This window comes from Gambusia affinis, linkage group LG14, assembly GCF_019740435.1.
Source record: "Gambusia affinis linkage group LG14, SWU_Gaff_1.0, whole genome shotgun sequence".
Lineage (NCBI taxonomy): Eukaryota > Metazoa > Chordata > Actinopteri > Cyprinodontiformes > Poeciliidae > Gambusia > Gambusia affinis.
Window position 1 is genome coordinate 27,312,002 of NC_057881.1, and position 27,478 is coordinate 27,339,479.

The 27,478-nt window shown below is 35.6% G+C and overlaps 2 protein-coding genes across 2 annotated transcripts; both read right to left on the reverse strand.

Moving 5' to 3' along the window:
* Positions 1-534: 534 nt before the first annotated feature.
* LOC122844102 (major histocompatibility complex class I-related gene protein-like) lies at positions 535-1,294 on the reverse strand (the record flags this gene model as incomplete). Its single annotated transcript, XM_044139294.1, has 2 exons — positions 535-933; positions 1,013-1,294. Coding segments are annotated over 2 exons (675 nt in total), but the record flags the coding sequence as incomplete, so codon positions are not given.
* A 1,836-nt stretch (positions 1,295-3,130) lies between these two features.
* On the reverse strand, positions 3,131-19,133 carry LOC122844011 (major histocompatibility complex class I-related gene protein-like). The gene is made up of 8 exons (XM_044139215.1): positions 19,024-19,133; positions 17,763-18,023; positions 6,541-6,819; positions 5,997-6,293; positions 4,973-5,068; positions 4,711-4,728; positions 4,475-4,524; positions 3,131-4,031 (listed from the first exon to the last, which is right to left on the reverse strand). Exons 1-7 carry the CDS (start codon positions 19,073-19,075, stop codon positions 4,481-4,483), a joined length of 1,047 nt encoding a protein of 348 aa, XP_043995150.1. The 5' UTR covers positions 19,076-19,133; the 3' UTR covers positions 3,131-4,031; positions 4,475-4,480.
* Positions 19,134-27,478: the final 8,345 nt, after the last annotated feature.

Sequence of the window (27,478 nt, forward strand, 5' to 3'; positions counted from 1 at the left end):
AGAACATAATCGGACGTTTACCGCCATCTAGTGATGAATGTTTCTGAACTTTGCGCAATTATCTCAATATAGTTGAATATTATTAGTTGACTACACAGACACAATATGAACAATTTTTTTTCCCCTCCAGGGGGTCTTTTTTATAGAGGCTGCGTTAAAGTCTCCTCCAACTATCACTATGCCTTTAGACATTTTTGTAATTTGTCGAGTTGTTATAAATTTTATGTTGTATCGTCAAATAAGCTAGTTTTTAGGAGATTTTCCTCGGAGTAGGGTAATCAGGCTGCTTCTCCTTTCATGGCGTCACCGGAAGTCCTCCCATTGTCTTAATATTTTCGTTGGGAACCATATAAATCTGACATCAATCCAAATCAAGCACAGCAGAAAAATGTTTTCCTCTTCCCATTAACAACAGCTGAACAGAATCACACTAGACCTTAAATAACCTGTCTCCCTTCAGACATAGTCAAACTCAAAATGAAATATGCCCTCTGGTGGTGATAAACACGGGAAAAGATAAATGGCTCCCACAGTTATTCTTTATTGAAAATGCAAGATAACCAACAGTGTGACCACATCGTTAAACACATGCACAACATGGATGCTCTTATGAAAGCAAATTTTCTCTGAGTCCACTTTCACCAGGATTGGTCTTGATTTTTTATTATTTTCCAGTTTGATGAGGTTTTCACTTTCACCAGAGACCTGAAACACACATTCATACTTTGTCCAGCCTTCAGGTGGCAGATCAATGTCAACACTCATCTGGAAGGACCTGTCATTGTTAGGGAGAATCTCTCCTTTATCCACACCTTCATAAATCTCCTCTCTTTCTTTCCTCCAGAATTTCTCAGCTCTGTTGGGATAGAAACCTGTACATGAGGCAGCTGACTGGAGAGGGTGGAGTCTTATGGAAGAAAGACACTGGCACGGGTAGAAAAAAAGAATTAGTTTAGTTTCAGGTTTCAGTAATATTAATACAAAAACAACATTTTTGTCTTTGATTAAAAATCCCATAGTTCATATACTTTTTTAGCCACCAGGAACAAATCTGGGTACAATAACTTAATTTGTCCAATGCAGATGGGTCATGGTCCCACTTGTGTTTGGTGATGAAGCCTTGATGTTTTGCAGTTTTCCATGAACATGTGTTCAAGTGGAACACTAGAAAATGTTCTCCATCATAACCATACTGTTTATATCCATTTATCTGTTCAGTTTCATACACTGACTGGTAAATATGAACACTTGAAAAACATAAACAGAATATTTTGACATAACAAGACAACAGTGTTTTGATTAAAATTAATGGTCATAGAGTTGTAGCTCAATGGTGGAAAACACTTAGCAGATCAAACTGAACATTTAGTTGGATTTTTTTTTTAACTCAAGTTACTGAGGAATTGTTGAACTTAATGACTGAAATGTTTTTGTATGAATACTTCTGACATCTAAGTTCTAATTAGATACATCCAATAATAGATGAATATGAACTAATCTTGCTGAACCGCTACTTTGCTATTTTAATGTTAGCCCTAAAGAGCTGCTGGTTCACCAAACAGACCTGAGTCTGACTCTACCAGTACTGTGGATCCTCCACTTTGAATTTCATCCATTCCTGTTTGGGATTATTTCTGATTGTTCCGTTTTCACAATGACTTATTTGAATATTGTCGACATAGTCTACAGACACAAATACTGGAAAGTCTGGGACTCCAGAAGATCCAATATAGAAACATAGCAGATGGTGAGTTACTGTAAAAAAAAAAAAAAAAAAAAAAAAAAAAATAAAATATTTAAAGAAAAAATAAATGTTTACATCAGTTTTGTTTTGTTGTAATTTTATAACAGCTTGCAGCTGTGAAAATTTGATGACTCATTTGTAACATCATTACTCTCTTACTTATGGAGAAGACATTGTTTTTCCCAGTTTGGTTTAATATTTTAATTATATTAGCCATAGAATTTGACAGATAATTTTTTTGTCTGAAAAGTCACTTGATATATGGACAAAGTCTCAAAGTTGGCAAAAGTGGACTGACTACTGACTATCCCTGGCCGAGCCAAAAGAGACTAAATGTTTTTTTTTTCTGTTATTTGCAGCCACAAACTGCTCCTTAAAATGTCAACTGTTACATTATTACTGTCTCTTACCTGTTGGTCTGCTGTTATCTGTGCCTCACTTTGACTCACAACATCAAGCCTCTGATGTCCCTGCAAAACATTACTATATTTACAATAAATATGTACAGGATCAGCATGTGACTTACTGTAGCTAAAAACATATGTTAAAGTTTTTATCATGTGGTTACTTGTAGTTATGGCTATTGACAGTGGTTGTCAACCTGTGCAGTTTTAAATATCCATGTCCTGTCTTGGTGTGTGTGCCCATGCTTGTGTGGACGCTTGTTTACAGGTTGTCTACATTTTTAAGTTCTGTCTTGGTCTCTTGGTTTTTCATACTTGTATTGCTTTTGTTTGTTTTTTTCCCCCCTTCAGCTGTATAATAATTACTGCTGTTGTTTTTAGTGTGTGTGTGTGTGTGTGTGTGTTTTGTTAGGTTTTTTTTATTTACCCCTTTATATTTTGCTTAATTTTGTTGTTTCTATTGTTTGCAGCCAGGTATGGATGGATGGGGAGAGGTAGGGGATGGAACAAAAAAAAAGAAAAACTGCCATGTTTGCTTTGTTCCTGTGGTTAATGACCTGTTGTTGATGGATGATTAGTTTTTATCATACAGAATGACATTTTTTAACAACTGATTTGCAGATATATTCACAATACATGAATATATCTTCAAAAAACATATATATATTACTAAATGTCTACATTGAGTGCAAAGTGGGACCAAAATCAAAAAACTGATTCTGATTTACATTGTTTTTTGAAAAAGAAATTCTGCAAGTAATTTTTACCAATCTTTAATCAAAACTGTAGATTCATATTATTTAATTTTTATTTATTTTACAGAATTTTTTTTTTTTACTGCTTTAGGGTTGAGGAAATAATAATTTTCTGTTATATTTTCAGCATGTTCTACATGTTTAAGATTTTATTAAAAAAAGACAGAAGTGTGTACTTATTTGGACTTTATTCAAATACAAAATAACAAACCACATCCATCTAGATATCCCACAAATGAAGTGATTTAATTCAATCTGTTTATCAGAACAAGTAACAAGGTACTAAAAAGAAAAATCACACAGTAATAAAAGTGTCAAAATATGTTAAATCATCCAAAATTATACATAGAAAAGAACAAGGGAAGATAAAAGTCACTTTGAAAGAAAAAAAATATCTACAGTGATGGAGAGAAATTTAAACTTTTCCTTATGAAGCAGACTTAAAGTGATGGAAAAATAAACATTTTATTTTTTCTGCTTTTTCCACTAAGAGCTGCAAAGGGTCAGATTCAACTCATCAGGTTTTATTTACCTTCAGTCAGTCAGTCAGTTATCGACAGTTACATTGCTATACCACAACACTAGAGAAGTTTGGATTACTGATCATTTGGGTTATTAACATCTGATTTAGGATTAATTTAAAGATATATTACACCAAACAAAAACAGAAAACCTTAAAGGCAAAAATAAAAATCTGTAAATTAATGTGTTATTTAGGACAACAGTTCATTAAGTCAAACCACAATGATTCTGGAATAATTTACTGTGGCGGCAGATTCAGGTTAAACTTTGTCTCACCAAAAATCCAAAATCAAATCTGAAGTTACCTTGATAAGCCACTGATCCTACTTCATTGTAAATGACTTCAGAAGGTAAGAAGATTTTATTTACCAACAAATAACACAATGCTTGCAAAAGATTCCCTCTCCCACATACTATAAATCAAAATATTATATTATTCTCATGTTTGTAAAACTTTTTTTTTTTTAATTTATCATTTGAACCGAAATTATTTAGAATATAAGTCAAGGTTTAAGACTCAGCTATTGTCAATTGATGATTTGAATGTGGAACCTTATTATATGTAGAAGGTTGTGATCTCACTCCAGTTCAAACTTCATCCAAAACCTGAAGAGACAAACAAATTTTTTTAAATAAATATAAAAATATTTCAGAAATACTTCAAATTTTTTACGCATTATGATTAAGATCTGATATAATTATATTCTGTTATGTTCTTTAAAGCAGACATATTTTTATTGGTTATCATCTTATATTTATATTTACCATATTTCTAATGTTGATAATTACAGATTGAAGGTTCTTAAAACTATCTGTATTTATAATATTAATATTTATAATTATTATATATTATTATTATTACATAATTATAAATATTATTATAATTACTATAATTGATTAATTGATATTTATAATAATTAATCATAATAAACTTTTAATATACACTTTTAATGTAGAAAAGCGTCATATCTTTCTAACAAAGCTGTCAGAAATGACACGGAGCACTCTGTGGTGCAAAATGTGTTTTGATAAAAATATACAAAACTTACTGCGGTTTATTTTGGCATCATTTGCTCCTGGACCTCAGCGTTTTCAACAGCTGTGAAGTTAAAAAGCACAATGTCAGTCCACACAGTCAGAATGTAATCCTACAATAGTTCACACTGTAAGAACACTTAATTGTATTCCACTGAAAAAATACTTTACATATTTACATTCTTTTTTTAGCTAAATAATTTAAAGGACATTGGAGGATATTTAAAACGGTTTTTAAAAGTTTACTTACGGGATGGAGGGCGTTTTGCTGAAATAAAACAATAGGAAAATTATTTTAGGTTTTACAGGTAAAAATTATGAAAATAGGGTATGAATTAATGAAATAAACACTTGTAAATTATAATAAAGAGATTAATGAAATACCATCATCTTAATAAAATGAATGAGGTTTCTTTGATTTTACAGTGCCAGGAATTACAATTCATTCTTGCTGTCTTGTAAACAAGTTGACTAACAGTTTAAAGTTAAAATAAAAAAATGAAAACTCTTACCATTCTTCCTCTTGAACAAAACAATTCCAACAATCACAGCAGAGGTATTGAGGACAACTGCTGCAACAATGGTAAGAATCAGGAAAAGGAAATTTCCTGTAAAAGGAAAAATAAATAAATTGTGACTTAAAAGGAATTAAACACACTTTAATGTGCTAACCAGGCAAATACAGTAAACATTTAGACAGATTGTAATTAGTAATGTTAAGTAGGAAATGATTCACAACCCTGGTCTAAACTAATCTTTTGAATTTACCAAAATCTATTTACCAAAAATTTTTTTCTTTTGACAAGAATCATTGCTAACGCTTTGATGTGGCTCAGTCAGAATCTCAACTTGAGCCTGACAGAGAATCTGTGGAGGAAGCTAAAGATTAGGGTGATGCAAAAAGGCCTTTCAACCTCAAAATATTTGGGTTGATTACTGAAAAAACAATCAAAGTTCCAGTGAAAACAGAAAAATCTGCTCAGAAAAATCAAAGAGGTTTGATTGATGCAATGCCAATAAAGAGTTTTCTACTGATCATTAAAGAGGATATAAATAATCTTCATGTCCCTTTTGGTTAAAATGTAAATCACAGGGTAAAATAATACTTATTGTCGCAGCCAGAAACAGAAAACATAAATGACCATACATTATTCTATAACTAAATGTGCTAAAAGACAATAAGTGAAAAAGTAATCCATACATGAGCAAGTAAATCTAAGATTAAGTGGATGTAATTTAAGATCTACCATGAACAAACTATAAGTTTTAAGACTTTTCATGGCCTTGAATTTAGATTAGTAAGTTTAAGACTTTTTAAAGCCTAACAAAGGCTCTGCTTTCAACAAATAAGAATGTAAACCAGAACATTTGGAGATCCCTGTATCTTGTTTTTCTAATATGAAAAAAGAAATTAAAAGAACAGATAAAATATCAATGAACGGTGACAAACAGTGCAATTTCAACAAATGTATACAAATTAATGTACTTGTAAATGACAGTGTTCTTGAAGTCCATTCCTTCATGCTAAAGTTTTACCTGCATTAGTCTTGATGTTTGCTTTGTCCAGTGGGATGACAAGATCTTTGTCGACACCTGAGAGCTGAAACACACAGTCGTATTTTGTCCAGTCTTCAGATGCGGAAAGTTTCAGCTCAGCACTCATCTGGAAGGTCCCATCGTTGTTGGGAAGAATCTCTCTTTTCTCCACCCTGTTTTCAATCTCTACTCCATCTTTCCTCCAAAGTATTTCTGCTTTGTTGGGGTAGAAACCTGTAGCGTAGCAGGTGACTGGAGAGGATGACGACTTCTGGAGGAGAGACACTGATGGAGGAACTGGGGATGAGAAGAGGGATAACATTCACACTGTTAATAACTTTTGTGACAGAAAAGTTAGGCAGCTGTCCACATAAATAAAAGTTAGAATAAGGTCAAAGAAAATTAGGAAAAAACATAGATAAACTAAACAAATTCAGACAAACATGAGTGGCCAATATAAAATACAAATAAAAAAGAAAGAACATAAAGAACAGACAAAATATAGAGAAATTGAAAGAAGAAAAATCAGGCAATGTAACTGTACCTGTTCTCATCAGAGAGCTCCTCCCATAGCTCAAATACTTCTTCAGCCACTCAGGACAAATCTGGGTTAGGTAGTTCATAAGACCTGCATTAAGACCTTTATTAATGTCCAACTTGTTTTTGGTTTTAACAGCTTCTGGTGTTGGTGCGATCCAGGATTTTGATTTCAGATCAAATGCCACAAAATCTTCTCCATCATAACCATACTGGTCGTAGCCTTTAATTTCTCCAGTCTCATCATCCCACTCACAGCCAAGCATTCTCTGGTTTATGTGAATTCCTGAGACAAACAGAAAAAGACCTAAGTTAATAATATTGATATCAAAGAAAGTCAGTTACTCTGATTAAAATGGAGACATAATGCTTTGACAAGGAAAGAACATTTTATTCCAATGGTTTGAAGCTAATTTAACATGACATGAGCTGCATAAACAAACAACTAAAGAAAGTCAGTATTATATTGTATATGTTTCCATTTTACTGTAGCAAACATTAAATTTGCTTTAATATGCAATTTGAAATCTTTTAAGAGCAGGATGGTTCTGCTTATTTTCACCTATGGATTATAACTTCAATAGTCACTACAATATTCAGAAATATAACAAAATTAAATTGTTATGTATTTCATATATTTTTTAACAACATGGTTCTGAAGGTCTGGGAGCTTTTTGGTGTTATCCATCATGACAAATATCTTGAATAAGACCTACCTAATGAGAAACTTTTTTAGAGACCTTCAATGAAGATTAAGTCACCTGACAATAACTTGCACACATAAAGTTCAGGGTTGTTTTCAAATGACTAAAAATCTTTGTTTTTTGAGCCTTCTGTAGCTTATTTCTTGAGGTGTTCAGCAATTGTTCCCTGTGTACCACTTAATTTATGCAGTCAAAGTTTGGTGAATAAAACTTAATATTTTTCAAAGTAATCATAATAAATTTGTTCTCTGTTTCCTACTTTTTGACATAATGTAAGATTATTTAATTCACTAAACGTCAAACTTCCTCTGCTGTTTCTCTTCTTTCTCTCTGCAGCTCCAGTCTCTCTCTCTCTCTCTCTCTCGCCCATGTCTGAGCGTCTGCTGCATGTGTGGAGTGGAAGGAGAACGAGTGTGAGGTTTTCTAAAGGTTTAACTTCACTTTTTACGGTGGTGTTTCTTTTGTTTTGCACTTTAATAAATTCTGTTTTCACTGGTGTTTCAGTAAGTTTTTCTGGCAGCAGCAAGTTTTTTAGCTCGGTGTGATGGCCGGGAAAAGTTACTGTGCTGCAGGCTTTAGGAGCCTTTCATGTCCACATGGTATTAAAATACCAGTTGGCGTTGATTTTTTGGTAGAGGAGTGTTTGGCTGTTGGGGAACTTGTTGGGTGTGAAAGTGTGAAGGCAGCAGATGAACAATGCAGTGGTTCTGTTTTTAGACTCGATTGACAAGATGAACAGTTGAGAGGGGAATTGTTTTGAGAAGTATGAAAACTACTGTTTTTCCTTTAATGAACCCTGATAAAAAGATCATCCTGTCTAATTTTCCACCTTTCATCAGCGATGATGTGTTGCTGATGGTCGTATCGACGATGAAAATGCTCCCGTCGGGTTGCAAATCATCAAAGTTGAAACACGTTGTTTCTTTTAGAAGACAAATGTTTATGATTCTTAAAAATGATATTGAAGAACTGAGCATAGTGATGAAATTTAAAGTTGACGGCTTTGATTACACTATTTTTGCGACAACGGAAACTATGAGGTGTTTTGGATGCAACCAGGAGGGCCATTCAGTTGGTAATTGTCCTGAAAATATTCAAAAAGAGACTGTTCAGGTTAACGAGGATCCAGAGCCAAGGACGTCAGCGGATACTGTGAATGGATCTACATACTGAGGAGGGAGACTGGGTGGCTGCTGCTGGGGAAGGAGCTCAAGAAATTAATGTTGAGGAAGGAGTTTCAACAGGAGAGCAAAAACAGTTCGATGTTTCAGAACGTAACAATGACGATGTTAATACTTCTGTTGAAGGGAGTAAAGAGAGTCAAACGACGACACAAGAAGGATTACAAGAAGAAATGGATGTTGATGACTTGGTTCATAGTGGAGGAAATTTGATCAGGGATGATGAAAGTGTTTTTAAAATACCAAACACTAAAAGAAAATGTAAAGAATCTAAAGGGGTAAAACCTAAAAAGAAAGTGACTCAGAGGTTTTATCTGATTCTGACAGCGATAGAAAATCTTCTGATTCCTCCGTTCCTGATGGTCGGAGTATTAATGGTTACAGTCTGGAACAGATCAGAAGGTTTTTGGAAGTGACAAAATGAAAACAGGATGTGGTCACAGACAACTTTTTCCCAAATAGAAAATTGTTTGTAGACTCAGTTAAATGGTTAATGAGACAAAGAACATCTGATGGGTTAAAGGACACTGAAGTTTATAGACTTCAAAAACTGGTGCAAAAAGTCAGAGCTTGAATTAAGTGAGTCACATGAAAGTTAAAAAACAGCTGATGAAACGCTGTACTTTCTTTCTTCTTTGGATCTTTGTTTGTGTCATTATGAGTAGTTTTAAAATCTCATCTTTGAACATAAATGGTGCAAGAGATGTAAAAAAAAGGGCTGTGTATTTTGAACTTTTAAAATCTAAAGGTGTTGACAGGCTTTGCTCCAGAAACTCACAGTGACGTTGATAATGAGGTTGATTGGAAGAAAGAACGGGATGGAAATCATAAAACTTCACCAAGTGCAGGAGTTGCTTTTCTTTTCTCAAGAAATTTTCTTCCAGTTTCTATTGAAATTGAAAATGTTACATCTGGAAGATTGTTAAAGGTTACTGTTAAGTATGAAAATATAAAGTTTATTTTACTGAATGTATTTGCTCCTGTGAATTCAGGTGAACGTTGTGTTTTCTTAGAAAAGTTAGCAAATACACTATGAAATTGTCTCAACAGATTATTTAATTTTAGGAGGGATTTTAATTGTACAATAGATGATTTAGATAGAAATCATTTGGAGCCACATTTACATTCAAGGAAAATTTTGAAATGTATTATTGAAACTTATGATTTAGCTGATGTGTGGCGTCTTAAAAATGGAAATATAAGGCAATATTCCTGGGCTCATTGTAAAGAGAATTATGTTACTTTGGCAAGATTAGATAGGTTTTATTGTTTTGGGCATCATTTACAAATATTTAGATCATGCACTTTGTGTCCAGTGGGTTTTTCTGATCGTTGTTTGGTCATAGGAAATGTGTTTATAAATAATTTAAGACCTAAAAGTGCATATTGGCATTTCAATACTGTCTTGTTAAATGATGGTTGTTTTAAAAAAGGATTTTCTTTTTTTTTGGAAACAATGGATACTTTTAAAATGTCAGTTTGCATCTGTACAGCAGTGGTGGGATATTGGTAAAATTAAAATTCAGCAGTTTTGTAATCAATACACATACAATGTTACAAGAGAAATGGTAAAATCTATTGAAGAATTAGAGACTGAAATTGTGGATCTTCAGAGTTTTTGCAAGTCCACAGAAAATCGAGGCCAAATTCAGGCGATCAAACGGAAAAAAGCTGCTCTGACTGACCTGCTGGGGCTCAGAGTGCAGGGAGCTCTGGTACGTTCACGTTCTCAAAATGTTTCTGACATGGATGCTCCCTCAAAATTCTTCTTCAGTTTGGAAAAGAAAAATGGACAGAATCGTCTCATTCATTGCCTTCGTTCTGAAGATGGAAAAGAGTTGACAGATCCCACTGAACTGCGGAAAAGAGCTGTGGACTTTTTTCCAACGTTATATGCCAGTGAGTTTAGAGAAGACTCTGTGATGACGGAAGAGTTTCTTAATGAATTACCAAAAGTGTCGGATCAAGACAATGTCAATTTGGAGCATGCTATAATGTTGGAAGAACTGCAGGAGGCGCTGCTGAGCATGGAAAATGGCAAAGCTCCAGGAATGGATGGCCTGCATGTGGAGTTTTATAAATGGTGTTGGCTGAAGATCTGTTGGAAATCCTTAATAACAGAGTGGCAAGAGGAATGTTACCTCTTAGTGTCGAAGAGCCGTTCTCACTCTTATCCCTAAGCAGGGTGAACTTTACGAAATAAGGAACTGGAGACCTGTTAGTCTGTTGTGCACTGACTACAAGATTTTCTCAAAGGTTCTGGCATCCAGACTGAGAAGAGTGATTGATCAAGTCATAAATGTTGATCAGTCTTATTGCATCCCTGGCAGATCAATAAGAGATAACATAACATTAATTCGAGATTATTTGGACGTCTCTAATTTATTGGGTTTAAACTTTGGTCTGATTTCTATTGACCAAGAAAAGGCTTTTGATGGAGTGGAGCACCGATATTTATGGAATAGTTTGAAAGCTTTTGGTTTCTCCTCTGGGTTCGTTGCCATGATTAAAACCCTTTATTGTGACATTGAAGGTGTATTGAAAGTCAATGGTGGTTTAAGTCACTTTTTAATGTAAAGAGAGGAATTCGCCAAGGTTGTGCAATGTCAGGAATGTTGTTGTCAGGAATGTTGTTGTCAGGAATGTTGTTGTCAGGAATGTTGTTGTCAGGAATGTTGTATTCTTTGAGTATTGAACCTTTATTATGTCAAATTAGGAAAAGGTTACAGGGTGTAAAATTAAGTGAAGTTTCTTTACCTTTTCAACTTTCTGCATATGCAGATGATATTATTGTGGCAATCACAAAAGAGTCAGATGTTTTTACTTTAATTAAAATTATTGAGTGTTTTGGTAAAATTTCTTCATCCAAAGTTAATTGGAGCAAAAGTAAAGCTTTGTCAGTGGGTAAGTGGACAAAGCAAAAACCAAAATTACCTGATGAATTAATGTGGTCAAAAAATGGATTTAAATATTTGGGTGTTTATTTGGGGGATCAAGTAGAGGTCATGAAAAATTGGGAAGGTTTAATTGAACTGATGGAGGGTAGATTAAAGAAATGGCTTTTGCCACGCTGTTCTTACAGAGGCCGAACACTAATTATTAATAATCTGGTTGCTTCAACTTTGTGGCATCGCTTGTCTGTTCTGGAACCTCCACAAGGTCTTTTGGTAAAATTACAGACTGTTATTTTAAATTTCTTTTGGGACAGATTGCATTGGGTCCCTCAGAGTGTTTTGTTTTTACCAAAGGAAGAAGGAGGGCGAGGTTTGATTCATTTAGAAAGTAGGAAAGCAGTTTTCAGATTACAGTTTTTACAGAGTTTTTTGTATGGTGATCAAAATGTTTTGTGGAGACAAATTACAGAATGTTTTTTTTTTTTTTTTCAAAAGTTGGCAATTTAGGTTTTGGTAAAACTTTGTTTATTGTCGACCTTTCAAAATTTAATGTAAAGTGTTTGTCATCTTTTTATGTCAGTGTGTTAAAATCTTGGAACCTCATGGAAACGAAGAGAGTTGAAATATCCACGTCTTTAAACTGGTTCTTACTGGAACCTGTTCTTATGGGATCACGTTTGGGTTCAGTTTGGGACAACATGGTTCTGATTTCTGAACTGTTGGTGTAAAAGGGGTTTTTTACGCTGAAACATCTGCTGTAACTTGTTGGATCTGAAATGGATGATGTTGTTCCTTTGGCTCGAAGATTGGAGATTCACTCTTTAAGAACTGTAGGCGTTATGATGACAGCGCTTAAGCGAATGTTGTCAGAAAAAGAAAAAAGACTTATAAGAGGATGGTTTGATGGACTTTTAACACCTGATAAAACAAATCCCTTCTTTAAGCTGTTTTAAGCCACAAATGAAAAACCTTGAATGCCCTGGGATTTTTTAGAGGAAGGAAAAAGTGAATGGACACTTTTGGATTCTGTGAATGGAAAGATAATTTATATGAAATGTGTTAAAGCTTTGAACAAAGTAAAGTTAAAAGATAAAACAGAAACTCCTTGGAGAGATTATTTTAAAGTTGGTTTTGAGATGAAACCTGTATGGAGATTAATTTATGAGCCTCCATTGACTAAAAATGTTGGTGATTTACAACGGAGAATTTAGCATGGGATTATTGCGGTTAATGCTTTTGTTTCTATTATTAATCCTGTTTCAGATAAATGTCCCTTTTGTTTATTAAGAGAAACTATCTTTCATTGTTTTGTACAATGTTTTAGAATAATGGATTTATTTTCATTACTAGGAGATATTTGGAAGTTATTTGGTGAAAGTTTTACAGAACAGTTTTATATTTTTGGTTTTTTATATGGCAAAAGAAAAAAGAAAATTGGACGGTTGTTAAAGTTTTTTCTCGGTCAAACAAAGCTTGCAACATATTTGAGTAGAAAATCTAAAATTAACAATGAACAGAATATTGATTGTGTAAAAAATTTTAAGAGTTTGGTTGGAGCAAGAGTGATGTTAGAATATAAATATTATTTAAAGATGGACGAACTGAATATTTTTCAGAATATTTGGGATTATGAAGGTGTTTTATTTACTCTAAAGGATTCTGAACTTTCATTTATGAATGTTTTAATTTGACGTTGTGTTGAATGTTCCTATATATCACCACTGAGTGAATAAATGAGTTTTTAAAAAATCAAAATCTCTCTCTCTCTCTATCTCTCTCTCTGTTTCTCCTCCTTCAGTTTGGTTCTGTCTCCTCTGACGTTCTGGAGAGACTCCACCCATGGAAACAAACACACCTGCCCACAGAACTCCTCGCTCCGACCAGAACCACTGACCCAGCAGCTCCTTCTCTAGAAAGCAGCTCAATCAGAACCAGCTGATGAACATGAAGGTTTTCCTGCTGATCAGAGGAAACCTGATCAGATAAAACCTGTTAGTGATCAATCTGACAGTCTGAGCTGCTTCAAGCTGCTGTCAGTCTGAATAATCCGACCCGGTCCAGCTGATCTCGGGTCAGTATTTCTGATTCCTGCAGACAAACTGTTTCTGCTCTGAGCTGCTGTTTGTTAAATGAGTCTGGAGGAGATGAAGGTTCTGGTTCCTGGAAAAGCAGCTTCATCCCAGCAGCTGATGACGGATAAAGAGTCAGAGAGAAGCTGCAGTAAAACCTCAGGCCCGTCTGACCCGGTTCACTGGATTCTGCCAGAGTTTCATCCGACCTGCTGGACTTGGAGGAGAAGCTGCTTCCAGCGGCTCAAAGTTCTGCTTCCCTCTGAAAGCAGAGATTGTTTCAGACACATTGGATGGAGGAGGACGTCTTCTGTCTGCTGGACCCGGTTCCTCCCGTCTTCTGCCTGCTGGACCCGGTTCCTCCCGTCTTCTGTCTGCTGGACCCGGTTCCTCCCGTCTTCTGTCTGCTGGACCCGGTTCCTCCCGTCTTCTGGCTGCTGGAAACGGTTCCTCCCGTCTTCTGGACCCGGTTCCTCCCGTCTTCTGGCTGCTGGACCCGGTTCCTCCCGTCTTCTGGCTGCTGGACCTGGTTCCTCCCGTCTTCCTGGGTTTCACAGCGACTGAGAGGAGAACCGGACCTGGGTTTGACCTTCCTCTCTGGTTCCTGTCATGTGACCTGCTGGTTCTGCTGCGGCACCAGAAAGTCCGACTCTTCTCTCCCAGCGTGGAGGAGACGGGCCGTTCTGAACCCGTCTCGTTTCTGTCCATCTCTGGACAGACGGAGGAGAAAAGCTGCGTCTTTAACGGATGTTCTGGTTCTGCTGCTTCACCGGTCGGTTCTGATCCACAATAAACCAGCAGCTGGAATGAGAGACTGAACCGGGCTTCAACCGGGTCATGTTGCCTCTCAGCTGCAGTTTCTACATCTCTGAACTGAACCAGAACCAGAACAGATTTGGACTTTTCTTTCCACCAATGAGGTTTTTTTCCCCCCACAGTTTGGTTAAAGGTTGCCATGGAAACCCATGAGGGTCGGCAGCGTTTCCAGGTCGGAGCGGCCGCAGCAGGAATCGGGCCAGCAGGAATCGGGCCAGCAGGTCCGTTACGCTGCTCACATTAAGAACAGCAGAACTTTTTCCTGAAACTTTCTGATGTCTGAAGGTTTTCAGGAAATCAAATAAAAATCAGATTTTAGGTTTTATTTGGATCTTTAATGGATTTATATGATCATTGTTTTATTCTTCTAAACAAATATTTAAACAATTCAGGAAGTTTTATTGATTAGAGTAAAGATTATATTTCTATTGATGTTAACTATAAATATTTAATGATCAATAATTCACCATTAATCAGATAATTGATATTCCTGACAGCCATCAACTATTTTAATCTGATTTAATCTAATCTGTAGTTTTACTTTTTATTTATGGACCAAACAAACTGGGTTCTGTTCAGTACGGTTCTGCTCGGTCCGATTGGGACGGTTTTACTGGTGTTCTGTCTGTTAATTGGTTTAAACTGGTTTCCTCTGAGAACACACAGCTGACGGCGCAGCGTCTCCATCCTGCTGGGCCCGGTTCGGCTCGGTCCAGAACCCGGTTCTGATGGAGCGGGCTCCTGCGGGCGGGGCGGTTCTGTTGAAGTTCTGTTGCGAAAGTGTTCCTGATCTCTGCTGGTTGATGTGAGGCGAACAGAACCGCTGAGGCAGAACTCTGCAGCAGTTCTGATCCCAGGGCGTCTTCAGCTGGGAAAGGTTCTGTTCTCCAATCTCCTCTCTGGTTGGTTCTGGAGGATCATCACTGCTGCTTTACGGACAAAACATCCCAGAATAACCTTCACTGTTAAACATCCTGCAGCTCTGGTACCAGCAGAACCAGAACCAAACTGGGAACTAACACTAATACCAGTAACTCAAACTGGGCCGACTGGTGTGTGGAGAGGAGAACCAGCTGGTCCAGTTCCTCTCCCAGTCTGGATCAGGATGAGTCCAGCAGCAGAACCTCAGTCTGTGGAGTGAAGAGAACCTGAGAGGAACCAGAACCTGATATGATCGGTTCTGGTTCTGTTTAGACCCAGATTCTCGTTCCTGTGGGTTTCTTTTTTGTTTCTATTCATATTTTGTGGATGAAGACGCTTCAGCAAAAACTACCTCATATTTTTTATGCTGTCAATATTTAAATAATCTAAAACTGTTTAAAACCTGGAAAAAGATTTTTACTGTTTTCTGTTTTAATCAGAGTTTAAATTAAATTAAAGAAACATCAAATTTTCTCTGAAGTTTCTCTTTTTTTCTTTATTTTATTTTTCTAACAGCTGATCTGTTCTGTTCTGGTCGGATCCAAATCTCCTTTCTCAGGTTCCTTCTCTGTTTCTCAGGTTCTTTCTCTGTTTCTCATTCATGTCTTTCTGTATGGAGACTCAGCAAAGTTTTCAGAAAAAAGTAACAACATAATTTTTTAAAAAACATTTTTAAAAGATTTCAGTGTCTAAATGCTGATAACATTGTTAATGTTTCCTGTTTTTTATCAGTTAAAACTGAAGGAAACTTCAAACTTTCTCAGATGTTTCTCTGCTGCTCATAATCAAACTGCAGCACCAGATTCTCAACATTTATTATTTCATGTTAGAATGAAACGATTTGTTTTCCTAGAACTAAAATCTATAGAACAAAATAAACTTACATTCTTTTATATCATGAATGGATTTTTTTGTAAGGCTTTTTGTAAACGAATATTTTAGTAATCGAGTAATTTATCAATTAATCAGATTTAAAAAAAGATCAAATAAAACATTGGTAAATCTAACAAAACAGCAGTATTACTATCACATGTCAACATCAGTCCAATTTTTCACATTTGAGCTTCTCTAACAATAACTTTTCTGCAGTTTATTAAATTAACTCATAACATTAACAGATCACTTTCCCAGTTAACATGAAGAAAAGTTAAACAAGAATCTGAAATTATATTCAATTCAATAATAAAGGCTCACAAATCAGCTTATAAAAAATGTCTATTCTTCAGCTTTTCATTCATGTTTTCATCTTCAGTCAGTTTAATAGATGAACTCTGACCTTTCCCTGACATTTATAGCTTTGTGTTCATATTAGCGACGGGATTTGATTCCTTTGTTCGTCACACAGAAACATCTACCAGCTATTTAACACCACAATGATCTCCGCCTCACATTTGTTGAGACCAGGATGATATGAAATTAATTTTCTGGTTCGTCTGTAAAGCTACATTTATGTTAATTATCTAATGAGCAGCCGCCCAAAGTGTTCAGTCAATCTGCTCACCTGTATAAAAACACCTGCAGCGTTCTGAACCGCCACCAGGCAGCAGCTCTGGGAGGAGAAAAGCTGCCGAACTCCAGGCATCGCCAGTCATTTTAAGGATCTTATTGGTTCCCCAGAAAGACCCAGATATTATCATCATTCAATAAAATCCTCCCAGGCCGAACATGAAAGCTGGACGTTATGCTGCTAACACTTAGCTTTCATCAACAACTCAGGCAGAAATGAGAGCGCAATGCAGCGTTAAGTAATGACCAGGCCAGAACACGATGCACTAAATAATAAAATATAAAGTAACAATCCGGCTGGAACACGGTAGATAAATAATGAAATATAACTTAACGAACATCGAGGCAGATTAATTTTTCTCGAGGAATTTTAATAATTGAGATATTCGAATCACTCCAGGAATCATTTCAGCCCTATTTTCTAGTTACTTCCTTTATGTATAAAACTCATGAAGTTGTTTTGACCATAAACATTTTAAAAACAACTTTTCTAGAGAAAGAGGGAGAATTTAAACTGGATTCAGGTTCTTAGAAATGTTTTACAAATGACTTTAAATTGCAGCTTCACACACAGATTCCCTCAGCATTGGGGCATAAGCCCCCAGTACCCATCAATCCTAGAATCGCCCCTGAGAAAAGAGCCTGTTTAGTTTTTTCAGGGTGTTTCCACTATTTTAAACCTGGTTAACACAGAAGAAGTTTATCCATGATATTTACAATTAAACAGCTTTAGTGAAAATCTAGAACATAATGTTGAGAACTGTGGCAGCAACTTTTAAATAATAACTTCTGTAACAATAATATTAACTATTGTTGTTGTTTTAAACTTTCTCAGTTTGGATCTTCTAAATTATTTATTGTACTTTTTTTGTTAATTTATGTAAGTTAATATCTTGGTAAAATGACATAAGTGATTTTATTAGTTAGCAAAAGAAATGTTACATCAATCAAAGTTAATTTAATTTTAATTCATATCCTCAAAAAGTCTCTAAATATCAGTTTTGTGTGTGTGTGTATGTGTGTGTGTGTGTGTGCGTGCGTGCGTGCGTGCGTGTGTGTGTGTGTGTGTGTGTGTGTGTGTCCTACTTCCCATAAGCAACAACAAAAATTATCAATAAACGGTGAAATCAACACGAACCTCCAGTTTGGTTGAAGCGCTGCTTCGCAACTTCAATGTTGGCTTTGAAGCTCCGCTGTTGACCCACAGCCATTTGAGTGTTCCTCTCCCAGAACTGTGGATCTACTGCATCATTCACCCAGTCCTGTTTTGGCACCATTTTCTGTGTGTTGCTGTCATAGTAATCAATCTGAACATCATCAACCAACCCAACAATCACAAACTCTGGGAAGTTTGGGACTTGAGAAGATCCAGTGTAGAAAAACTTCAGAGAATGGGTCACTGAAAAAAGACAATGTGATTTAAGAATTTACAAATCAATAAAATAATTAAATATTATCCACAACTTAAACAAATCAAACAGCAACTTTATCAATTATAATAATAACATTCAATCTTAACATTAAAAAAGATTCAAAAAGTTTTTCATTAGTTTGATGATTTTTGAGGCTGTATTTACTAAACACGAAACATTTTATTTGTTTATTACATTCAGTTTTATGTAATAAAACTATTTCTATTCTATTTTAAACAGCTAGCTTATTTATTATAATTATAGACCTACATAAAATGATGAAAAGATACTTAATTTAGGATATATCAATATGTTGCATATAAATGTGGCACTAAATTGCTCTACTGTTTAATTATAGTTTGAATTTAAAAAACATATCAATTTCAGAGGTTTTAATTTTCTGTTTCTTTTATTATTATTTTTGAAGCTGGTGTTTCATCTAATATTTATACTGTTACAAATTAACCTCACATTCAACTTCGATTTTATTAAGGATGTTTTATGGTGAAAAGTGATCTGATGTTGAAACAGAAAGAAAATCTTTGTCACTGTTGACATAAATAAGTAAATAAATAAAAATAGTCTGACATCGCATGAGGTGCAAGTTAAACGAAAATAATGTACCTGTGATCAAATCTCATATCTCATTGAACCAGTGTTTTATGTTTTTTGCTAAACCCCCCCAGAAAAACAACAACCATAAATAAGAAATAAGTCGGAAACATATTTCCGACTTTCCTGCATCGTTTTTCAAAAAATATTCGGTCAACTAAATAGTAAGAGACAAAACGAGAAAACAAATAGTTTCTTAAATCAACATTTTTTTTCTTTTTTCTAAATCAACTGCCTAAATGTTAAATATGTGTTTATGACATTTTTTTAAGCTTAGCTAATTGTTTGGTTATTAGGCTATACATAAAATCGGAAGTTTACTAAATTTGTAAATAGTCAGATACATAATAATTTATAAATATTCTTCTAACTTACAAGCTTCAGTGCTGTGGATTCCCAGGAAAAGCAAAAACACAAAACTGAGCATTTTGTCCTTCGCACAGCGATCCAACTCCTCTGTTCACCATTACAGACTGAACTTCCGTAAATGCATCTAGGATCTAAAAGGGGCGTCAACATGAATCTGAACCAATGAACAATTCTCTGTTTGGTGACGTCACCTAAATCCAGGTTAAATTTCACTGTTGGGGTTGTCATCGAAAATGAAACTGTTTATGCGTTTAATATCAGGTGATGACGTCAGACACTGATGGTTTTTATGGTGTTCAGCACCATAGAGAGATTTTCATGTCTCTCTCCTGATATTTGAGGATTTTACTACCATTTATTTCTAACACTGAAAGGACTTTCACTTGTACTTTAGCCTCAATTTCCTGGTAAAACAAGAAAGATTGAATTTCTAGTTTAGTCAGAATAATTTAATTGCCATAGGTCTAGCTTTAATATTTGGTCCAATTAAATACTGAATTATTATCACCGCGTTCATTTCTGAGCACAGAGTTTCTGTGGTGAAGTGCGCCCTCTAGTGGTTTGAGCTTCACACATCTGACAAGGAGATTCTTCTAACAAGTTCTAAGGTTTTTTTTCTTCATTGTTAGAGACGCTAATCTTCAATTTGTAAACCTAAGCAGTTCTCTCATCTACCCTGGAAGAAACCTAAATATACTTCACCTCTGTCCTGATCAGGTTGTGCTCCTGCATCATTTAGATACTTTTCATTTCTTAACAGTTTTTAATGTTTTTATCTGTGTTTACAAGATGCATTTACATACCCATGGAGAAACAAAAATGAAATTTAAAGATATTTAGAAGACAGACATGTAAACTTGACATAGAGTTCCCTTCTTCTAAATATATTAAATTTTAAGAATAATACTATAAAAAAGTGACCCAATGGTTCTATTATTAGACCAGATTCCTTAAATAAGGAATCCTTAAATAAATTATCTTCCAGGTTATAACACCTATAAATGCCATCAAATAAACATCAGAGTCAAAATAATAAAATAGTTTTTACAGGACTATGAATTAGTAACTCACCTGATTCTGTCTCTTTTATTTCCAGTAAAATCAGAAAGATTAATGTCTTCACTGCAGCCATTTTGACTCTACATTTGGAATAATTTGCTTCCTTCTCCTTTAAAGAAACTTTAACAAAATGAGGAAGAAGGACAAGTGGTCAAATTGGTTAAATTGGTCATCAGTTTCTTCAAGTTGGTTTAAAACTGTCCACACAAAAATGAAAATGAAACGTCCCATTTACTCAGGGCATCAGCTAGAAGTGCAGTCATATTAAATACATTTCAATATGCGTTCTGTTAAATAATATTTTTCAGATTAAAAGTATCTTTTTAAAATAAGCAGATATGCATACTTCTCATTTAGCCCATGTTTCTGTTTCATTGGTCAATTGTAATATTTTAATTTTAAATGTGGTGTTTTCATAAGTTTAAGCTAATAATTATCATCTTCCCTTAAATCAACTTGATAAATGGAGCCAAAGGCACCAAACACGTCAGATCAGAATCTAAACCCAGTCTGGACCCGTTTCCTGGTTCCCACTTTCCTCCCTGCTTTGTCTCATAAGAATCTTTGGACTCCATCACGGATTGTGTTGCTTAATCTCAATTCATTTATAAAACTGCTCAGGAGATTTCTTTAAATCAGTCAATTCAGTTTAATTCAATTCAGTTTATTTATACAGGGTATAACCACAACAAATGTAATCTCAAGACACTTTACCAAAGAATCATTCCTATTAAATCATACAAACATTCCAACTGATCCAAGTTATCGAACAGTTCAGTACTCAGTCATTCAAAGTTGTTTATTAATAAAATTCTATTTCTCTTCCTCCATCAGCATCTTTAGCTATTTGGTGTCTCTTTTCCATTCAGGCCTTTATTGATGCTTAACAACTATTACAGCTAAACGTCCTGATTCAGATTAAAAGTATCTTTTAATTTGAATCAATTAACCAGGTTAACTGATTCAGTTAAACATCCATCAAAAGAGATAAAACAGCAAATATTTTCTGCATTTAGATGCACTAAAACATCAGTTAAATCTGGTGTTTTGTAGTGATCACACTGATTTTAATAATGATCTATACCAAACTCAAATAAAACATAAAAATAGAACGACTTCAAAAGTGGTAAGCTGATGTTTTTGAACATAATAAAGTTCATATTTAGAAATATTCTTGTAAAAAATCTATGAATTCCAGTTAAGGAAAATCCTCAAGATGACTCATTTCAAACTGCTGAAGGTGGCGACGCCGATCCTGATCCCGGTGCCTAAAAGACAACCTGAAAAATTTAAGAAATAAACAATTATAGTCAGAAAGTAATGTTATAAATGATCTCATTGTTGTAGCACTTTCCAAATAATTAAAAGATTTAAGTATTTTATCAGTCATTCAAATGTTTTTTAATATTACTCTTTTGATCACAAATATTTTGTCATGAAGTGGGAGGTTGATGGTGAGGAGAGAAGCTGTAGACCCAGATTGAAGTGAAAGAAATTATGATTTATTGATGAAAAGCACAAAATACAAGGAGCAATCAAGGGAACACAGGTGGGATTAAATACACAGGAGGTAATCAGGGAAACGAGACAAAGAGACTCAACTGAACACAGAAACCTAAATTAATACACAGAAAAACAAAAACCTTACATATTTAGTGTCATTTGCCAGTTATATTAAAATACGTGCATTTCTGCAGAATTTCATAAAATTCCCTATCCAGTAATTTCTCAGAATCTGAGAGTGATCACTTGGGAATCATTGCTTACACTGATGCATCCAAAACATTATCTTATTTTCTATCTAAAAAACATGCAGTTCTTCCCTATTCAGTTTGAAAGTGATTTTGTTTTATTTATGAAATAACTCACTTCATTTCATTTTTGGAAAGCATTTCTTCCTGAGCCACACAAAACTCCACAGCTGGAAGTCAAACAAACTGTTAGGAAGTTTCTGCTTTATGCTGAATGTTACAACAAAAACTTGCTGAAAAAAGTTCTTATAAAATACAGAAACTATTTAGCAAATAAGTATTTAATACATGTTTTACTCACCATTCATAATACGCCTGTCTTTACCTGAAAAATGATACACAATTTGAGCTGTTATATTAAAAAACTCTATATAAAGTTTTCAGGTTTTACTTTTATTATGTAAAATTGTGAATTTTTATTTATATTTAGGTAGCGTCACTGTTAGAGAATTTTCGGTATTATCATTTTGTTATTACTTTAGTTTTAGTTCGAATTCAGTCTGTTTAAAGTGTTCCGTTTATCTTCTGACCTGGAGGTCAGGCTTGCCTGTTAATTCTGTGTTCTCAGACCCTAAATTCTTATCAACCAGAATGCCCTCTAAACTGCCTGTGAGCAGTCGTATTTTGTTTTGTTAACAGCTTGACCGAGATTTGAACCGGGCTCAGATTGCAGATTAGTTATCACACCTCGAAATGGGTTGCTGGTTGTTTAGGTTACATTTTTTACGACCTCTGTTGTTTTTACTAACTGCCCCTTGGCTGTTTTTCTTTGACAATAAAACAGGGGTTTGCGTGAAAGGAGATCAGAACTCTCTGTGAACAGCTTGGAGAAGCTGATATCGGAGACTTCTCCTTTTGCAAAAGCTTTGTCATAAAATTCATATATACGTTGTCTGTGGTTCTTTATTTAGGTTCAAGGAAAAGTACCTATCATTTTGGTGCCGAAACCCGGGATCTCTCCCTCCTCCGCTGTCAGGCAGAGGGAGACGTGCTGAATCCGTGCACGGCCAGAGTCAACTGGACCTGGAAAGAAAGACCCAGGAAGCAAATTCTTCGCTGGGCCAGCGACGCATGTCCGACTTTGTCTGTCAACGGCGGAGAGACGAGATCCGACTGGACAACCAGACAACTACAGAAACGTAGGTGAATTTTAAAACAAAAGAAGTTATAAAGGTTTGAGTCCTTGTCAAATATCAGTTTGACTAAAGAAAGGTTTGAGTCCTTGTCAAATACCAGCTTGACTAAAGAAAGGTTTGAGTCCTTGTCAAATACCAGCTTGACTAAAGAAAGGTTTGAATCCTTGTCAAATACCAGCTTGACTAAAGAAAGGTTTGAGTCCTTGTCAAATATTATTTTGACTAAAGAAGGGTTGGAGTCCCAGTTGACAGAGTTTCAACTAAAGGCAAAAGGTACGGCTCTTAGAGCCTCCTTACTTAGAGGACGCTTCTTAAGGGTAAGTCCTCACGTAAGATAGGAAGTTTGTAATACTGTTTTGTTATTGCTGTGTTGATATTGGTGTTTTTGTCTGCTGCTTTGTTGATGTGTGTGTATGAAAGAGTGAATGGTGCTTCTCTCTCTGGGAGTAAACCTCTCTGCCTTCGGAATTAGGATCCAAAGTGAAAAACCGCTTGGAAGCTAGGCTCCAAGTAGAAGCCTGTTTTTCAGAAGGCACTGAGCGCTGATTTACAGCACTTTCTCTGAGGAAGCACAAAATACCAAAAATTTTCAAGCTAAAATTGCAAGAGATTTAAATAATGGGAAGCGAGAATTACAGCAACAAGAACATGCCACCACTCCACTCTTCCTATCCCTCGTTCTGTAGAGTTCACTCTAGGTTTAATGATCGTGATGAAAACACTGTAAAAAATGAGGTTCTTCACAAGGCTAGGAGAAAAGTCTTAAAGGGGATGGAAAGTTTATGTGTCAGATGGAGCCAGGAAACGTAATGTACCTGACTAAGTGGAGGAGGAAGTACGGTGTAGATGGCGTGTTGAAAGTTAAATACATGGTGTGTAGGTCTGAAATAAGCGCTAGGTTAAAAACTGGTACCAGACAACAGGAAATTATTGGTTATTGCTAGATCCTAATATAAGTTTGAGATATTTCTTTTTAAATGTGCACAAGTTATTTAAAACAGGTTCCTGAAGACTAGAGTTTAAAAATTAATTAAATTATAACATGACAAATATAAAAAAAAAAAAACATTGGAAAATTCCTGAAGCTTCAGTAAAATTTTATAAACAATTGGAGTAAAGAAAATGATGAGGACTGACTGAAAATTGGTGACTGATGAAATTTTGACTGACTACAAATCTGACTAATTGTTTTGTGTTTTGTGTCTCTGTTTGTGTTACAATTCATGTTGCTGTGAAAGATTGTGTGAGAGAGTTAGAACAAATTTTCGTAAAAGGGCAAATTATAGTCATCTGTCAGGAATTAAACAAAAAGTTGGCGAAGATGTGGACAACTTTCGTCTACGATTTGAAAAGGAGTTATGACTTTCCTAAAGAGAGAAATTTAAGTAAATGAATTTTGACAGGTGCAAAAACAACTTGATGAGAAATTAAATGAAACAATAAAAAAAAAAAGGAAAACATTTCTTCTCAGAGAACAATGTTTTATACTGCATAGATTACTGGGTAGCATAATTACAAAAGGTTAAAACACCAAGGAGACATCAAAAGATAAGTGTATCACACATACTGTTGTTATACACTGTTATTGCAATGAAGACTTGCTTTCTTACTAACCCTTTTCACATAGTATCTAGCCAGAAAAGAAAGTTTTAGAGGCTTTTATGTTCAATATTAGACAAATTATTTCAGTTTGTCCCAGTAAACTCTGAGTCCTGTACAGCAGGACCACTGCTAAGGATCCTCTTAGGGTCCACGAGCCATAGGTTGGGAAACCTAAAGGGAAAACTGCAATTACTAAAAGGTCAGCAAAGACCTAACAAAAAACTTATGCCACTAAATTACACCAACTAAGAATCATCAAAGACTCTAAGCCAAAAGTGATTTGGAAAAGTTTTTTTTTTCTCTCTTCTTTACTTTTTGAAGAAGTATTCTGGTAATACATGCTAGTTTGGAATTGAATTAAATATCTTTGAGCATTGAAAAGAACTGATACTGAAGTGTTAATATACCATAAAGTATTTGTTGGATTTAAATTGAACAGTTAATCTAGAATTTAATTCTATAAATGAATTTGCATGGGTGAAGTGTTCCAGCAACAGGAAGTTGCTGGATTCTACCACATGTCTGAGATAGCTCTTTTAAAATGTGCACGATACCTAAAACAGGATAACATAGAACTTGAAACTTTCTAAAATAATATGAAAAAGAACAAATAATAGATACATTGTTCTAGCTGACATGCAAGATAATGCTTCGAAAGCAGAAAAACAAATTTGGATAACTAAGGGTGCGAAAATTAATGATGATAAAATTTTTCAAGTCAATAACAAACCAGTCCTTCCTAAATCTTTATTTAAAGCAGCAGCAATTGTGACACATGGGCGCTGCCATGTGTCAACAGGGGGGAATGGAAACTATAATACAACAGCATTTCACAACATATGGTTTAAATTCTTACTAAAAAAACAAAAATTTTTGTTGTACTGCATGTCCAGTTTGTGTGAAATATAATTCTCAGGGAAACATAAGGCCAAAACGAGGCAGGTTCCCAACACCATCTTATCCATTTCAAACTATGCATATGGATTTTATTGAACTTTCACAAAGTGGGCCTTATAAATTGTTTGGTAATGATTGATGCATTTTGTAAATGGGTTGAAACAGTCTCAGAAAAGCATGTAGATGCTTTGACAGTAGCTACAGCTATATGTAAAACCATTATTTCAATAAATGGCATACCAAACTATTTATAGTGAGAATGGACCACATTTTTTAAACAAGGTTATACAAAATATGGCCACTCATTAGGAATAGGATTAAAAAACCATTAGTGCTGACCTAATGAAAGAATCAATGGAACTGTAAAAAGTAGATTAAGAAAATGTATGGAAACAACTAACAGGCCATGGCCAGAATGTTTAGATTTGGTAAAGTTGTACATGAAAATTACAACCACACAGGAAGGACTAACACCATTTGAAATAATTCATGGAAGACCATATAGATTACTGATGTTTTCTTCAGATTTACAGAAAGCAGATGAGGAGCAAACATTGGCAGATTATGATCAGGACTCTAAGACAGAAAGAGGTGTCAAATGCAAATTTACTGCCCTCTGACTCTGCTCTCCCACAGGAAACCCCTCCCATCAAGCCAGGAGACTGGGTTTATGTCAAAGTCATAAAAAGAAAGAACTGGGCCAGTCCACGGTGGGAGGGACCATTCCAAGTGCTGATCACTGATCACCACACCAATAGCTGTAAAGATTACTGAAGACCCAGATGGATACATCTCAATCACTGCAAGCTGCATAGAGTGTTTGATCCCTAAAGTCGGAGTAGAGAGGAAGGAGAGCTTTTTAAAAGCTCCCGGGGTAAGCAGGGGGGCTACATTATAGTTGTAGTTCGTCTGGAACCCGGTGAAGAAACGCTAAGATTCTCACTCCTTTAGTTTGGGGGTTTTGACATCCCTGCACGCCGAGCAGTAATGGAAACGCCATATGCCAGATGGATTTTCTACTGTACTGTGACTGCTGTATGTTTGATGTTTGGAGAAGGAAACGAGCCTGAGCTTCATCCGCATGACTACAGTACGAATCTGTGGTGGAAGCTGATGAATAGAACCGCTTATGAGGGACATGCTGTGAACTGCTACGTGTGTGCGCAGCTGCCGGTTCCATACATAACTCAGGTCTACGACCAGGTAACATTACTGACGACAAACAGATGTGTCTCTATGTTCTAAGCACCAGACCACGGCGTATCCCACCCCTAAGAGGAGACAGACCACGTGAGGAGGATTATTCAGTTGACCTCCGGATGGGAGAGGCTGTGCAAAGCCTATTTCAATCTTTAAATTGTTCACTCGCAGATGATGTACTTCCTTTTTCATCATCTCAACAAACTGTATGGAAAATACCAGAGATCATTTCATTAGCAGGAGCTAAACCAGGATCTCTAGGGAACTGTGTTTATAATAATGGACATGTTGTTCTAGGGACGTGCCCTGGAACTTGTGTAACACAATTTACACCTACTGCGAACCGACACAGGATTTCATCACCTGCACAGTCTGCAGAGGTCAAGAGACGACTCCACGCTGCAAAGTCTGGAAGGACAACCCAGACTGTGACAACCTGCTTCAGGAGAGGAGTTTCAACATCACGCATAAGACAAAGAGGAGACAGGAGACAACACTGTGTAGCGCCATAGTGCCAGGAGATTATGGCTCCCGGATGTTGGCAGACTGGTACTTCATATGCGGAAATGAAGCGTACATGTTCCTGCGAAAAAAATTGGGGAGGACTGTGTGCTGTGGTTCCTTTGATCAACCCGATTGCGTTCATCAGGAAAGCCCAGAATGATCTACACACCCGCTCTAAACGAACAGTTACGTCAGAGGTCAAAAGATGGGGAGGCCTCACAACACATACTGGAGTTCCATGGGAATTCCGGATTTGGAACGGGGGAGAAAAATTCATGCAAAGCCTTTTTCCGTGGGTTGGTCTAGGAGAGA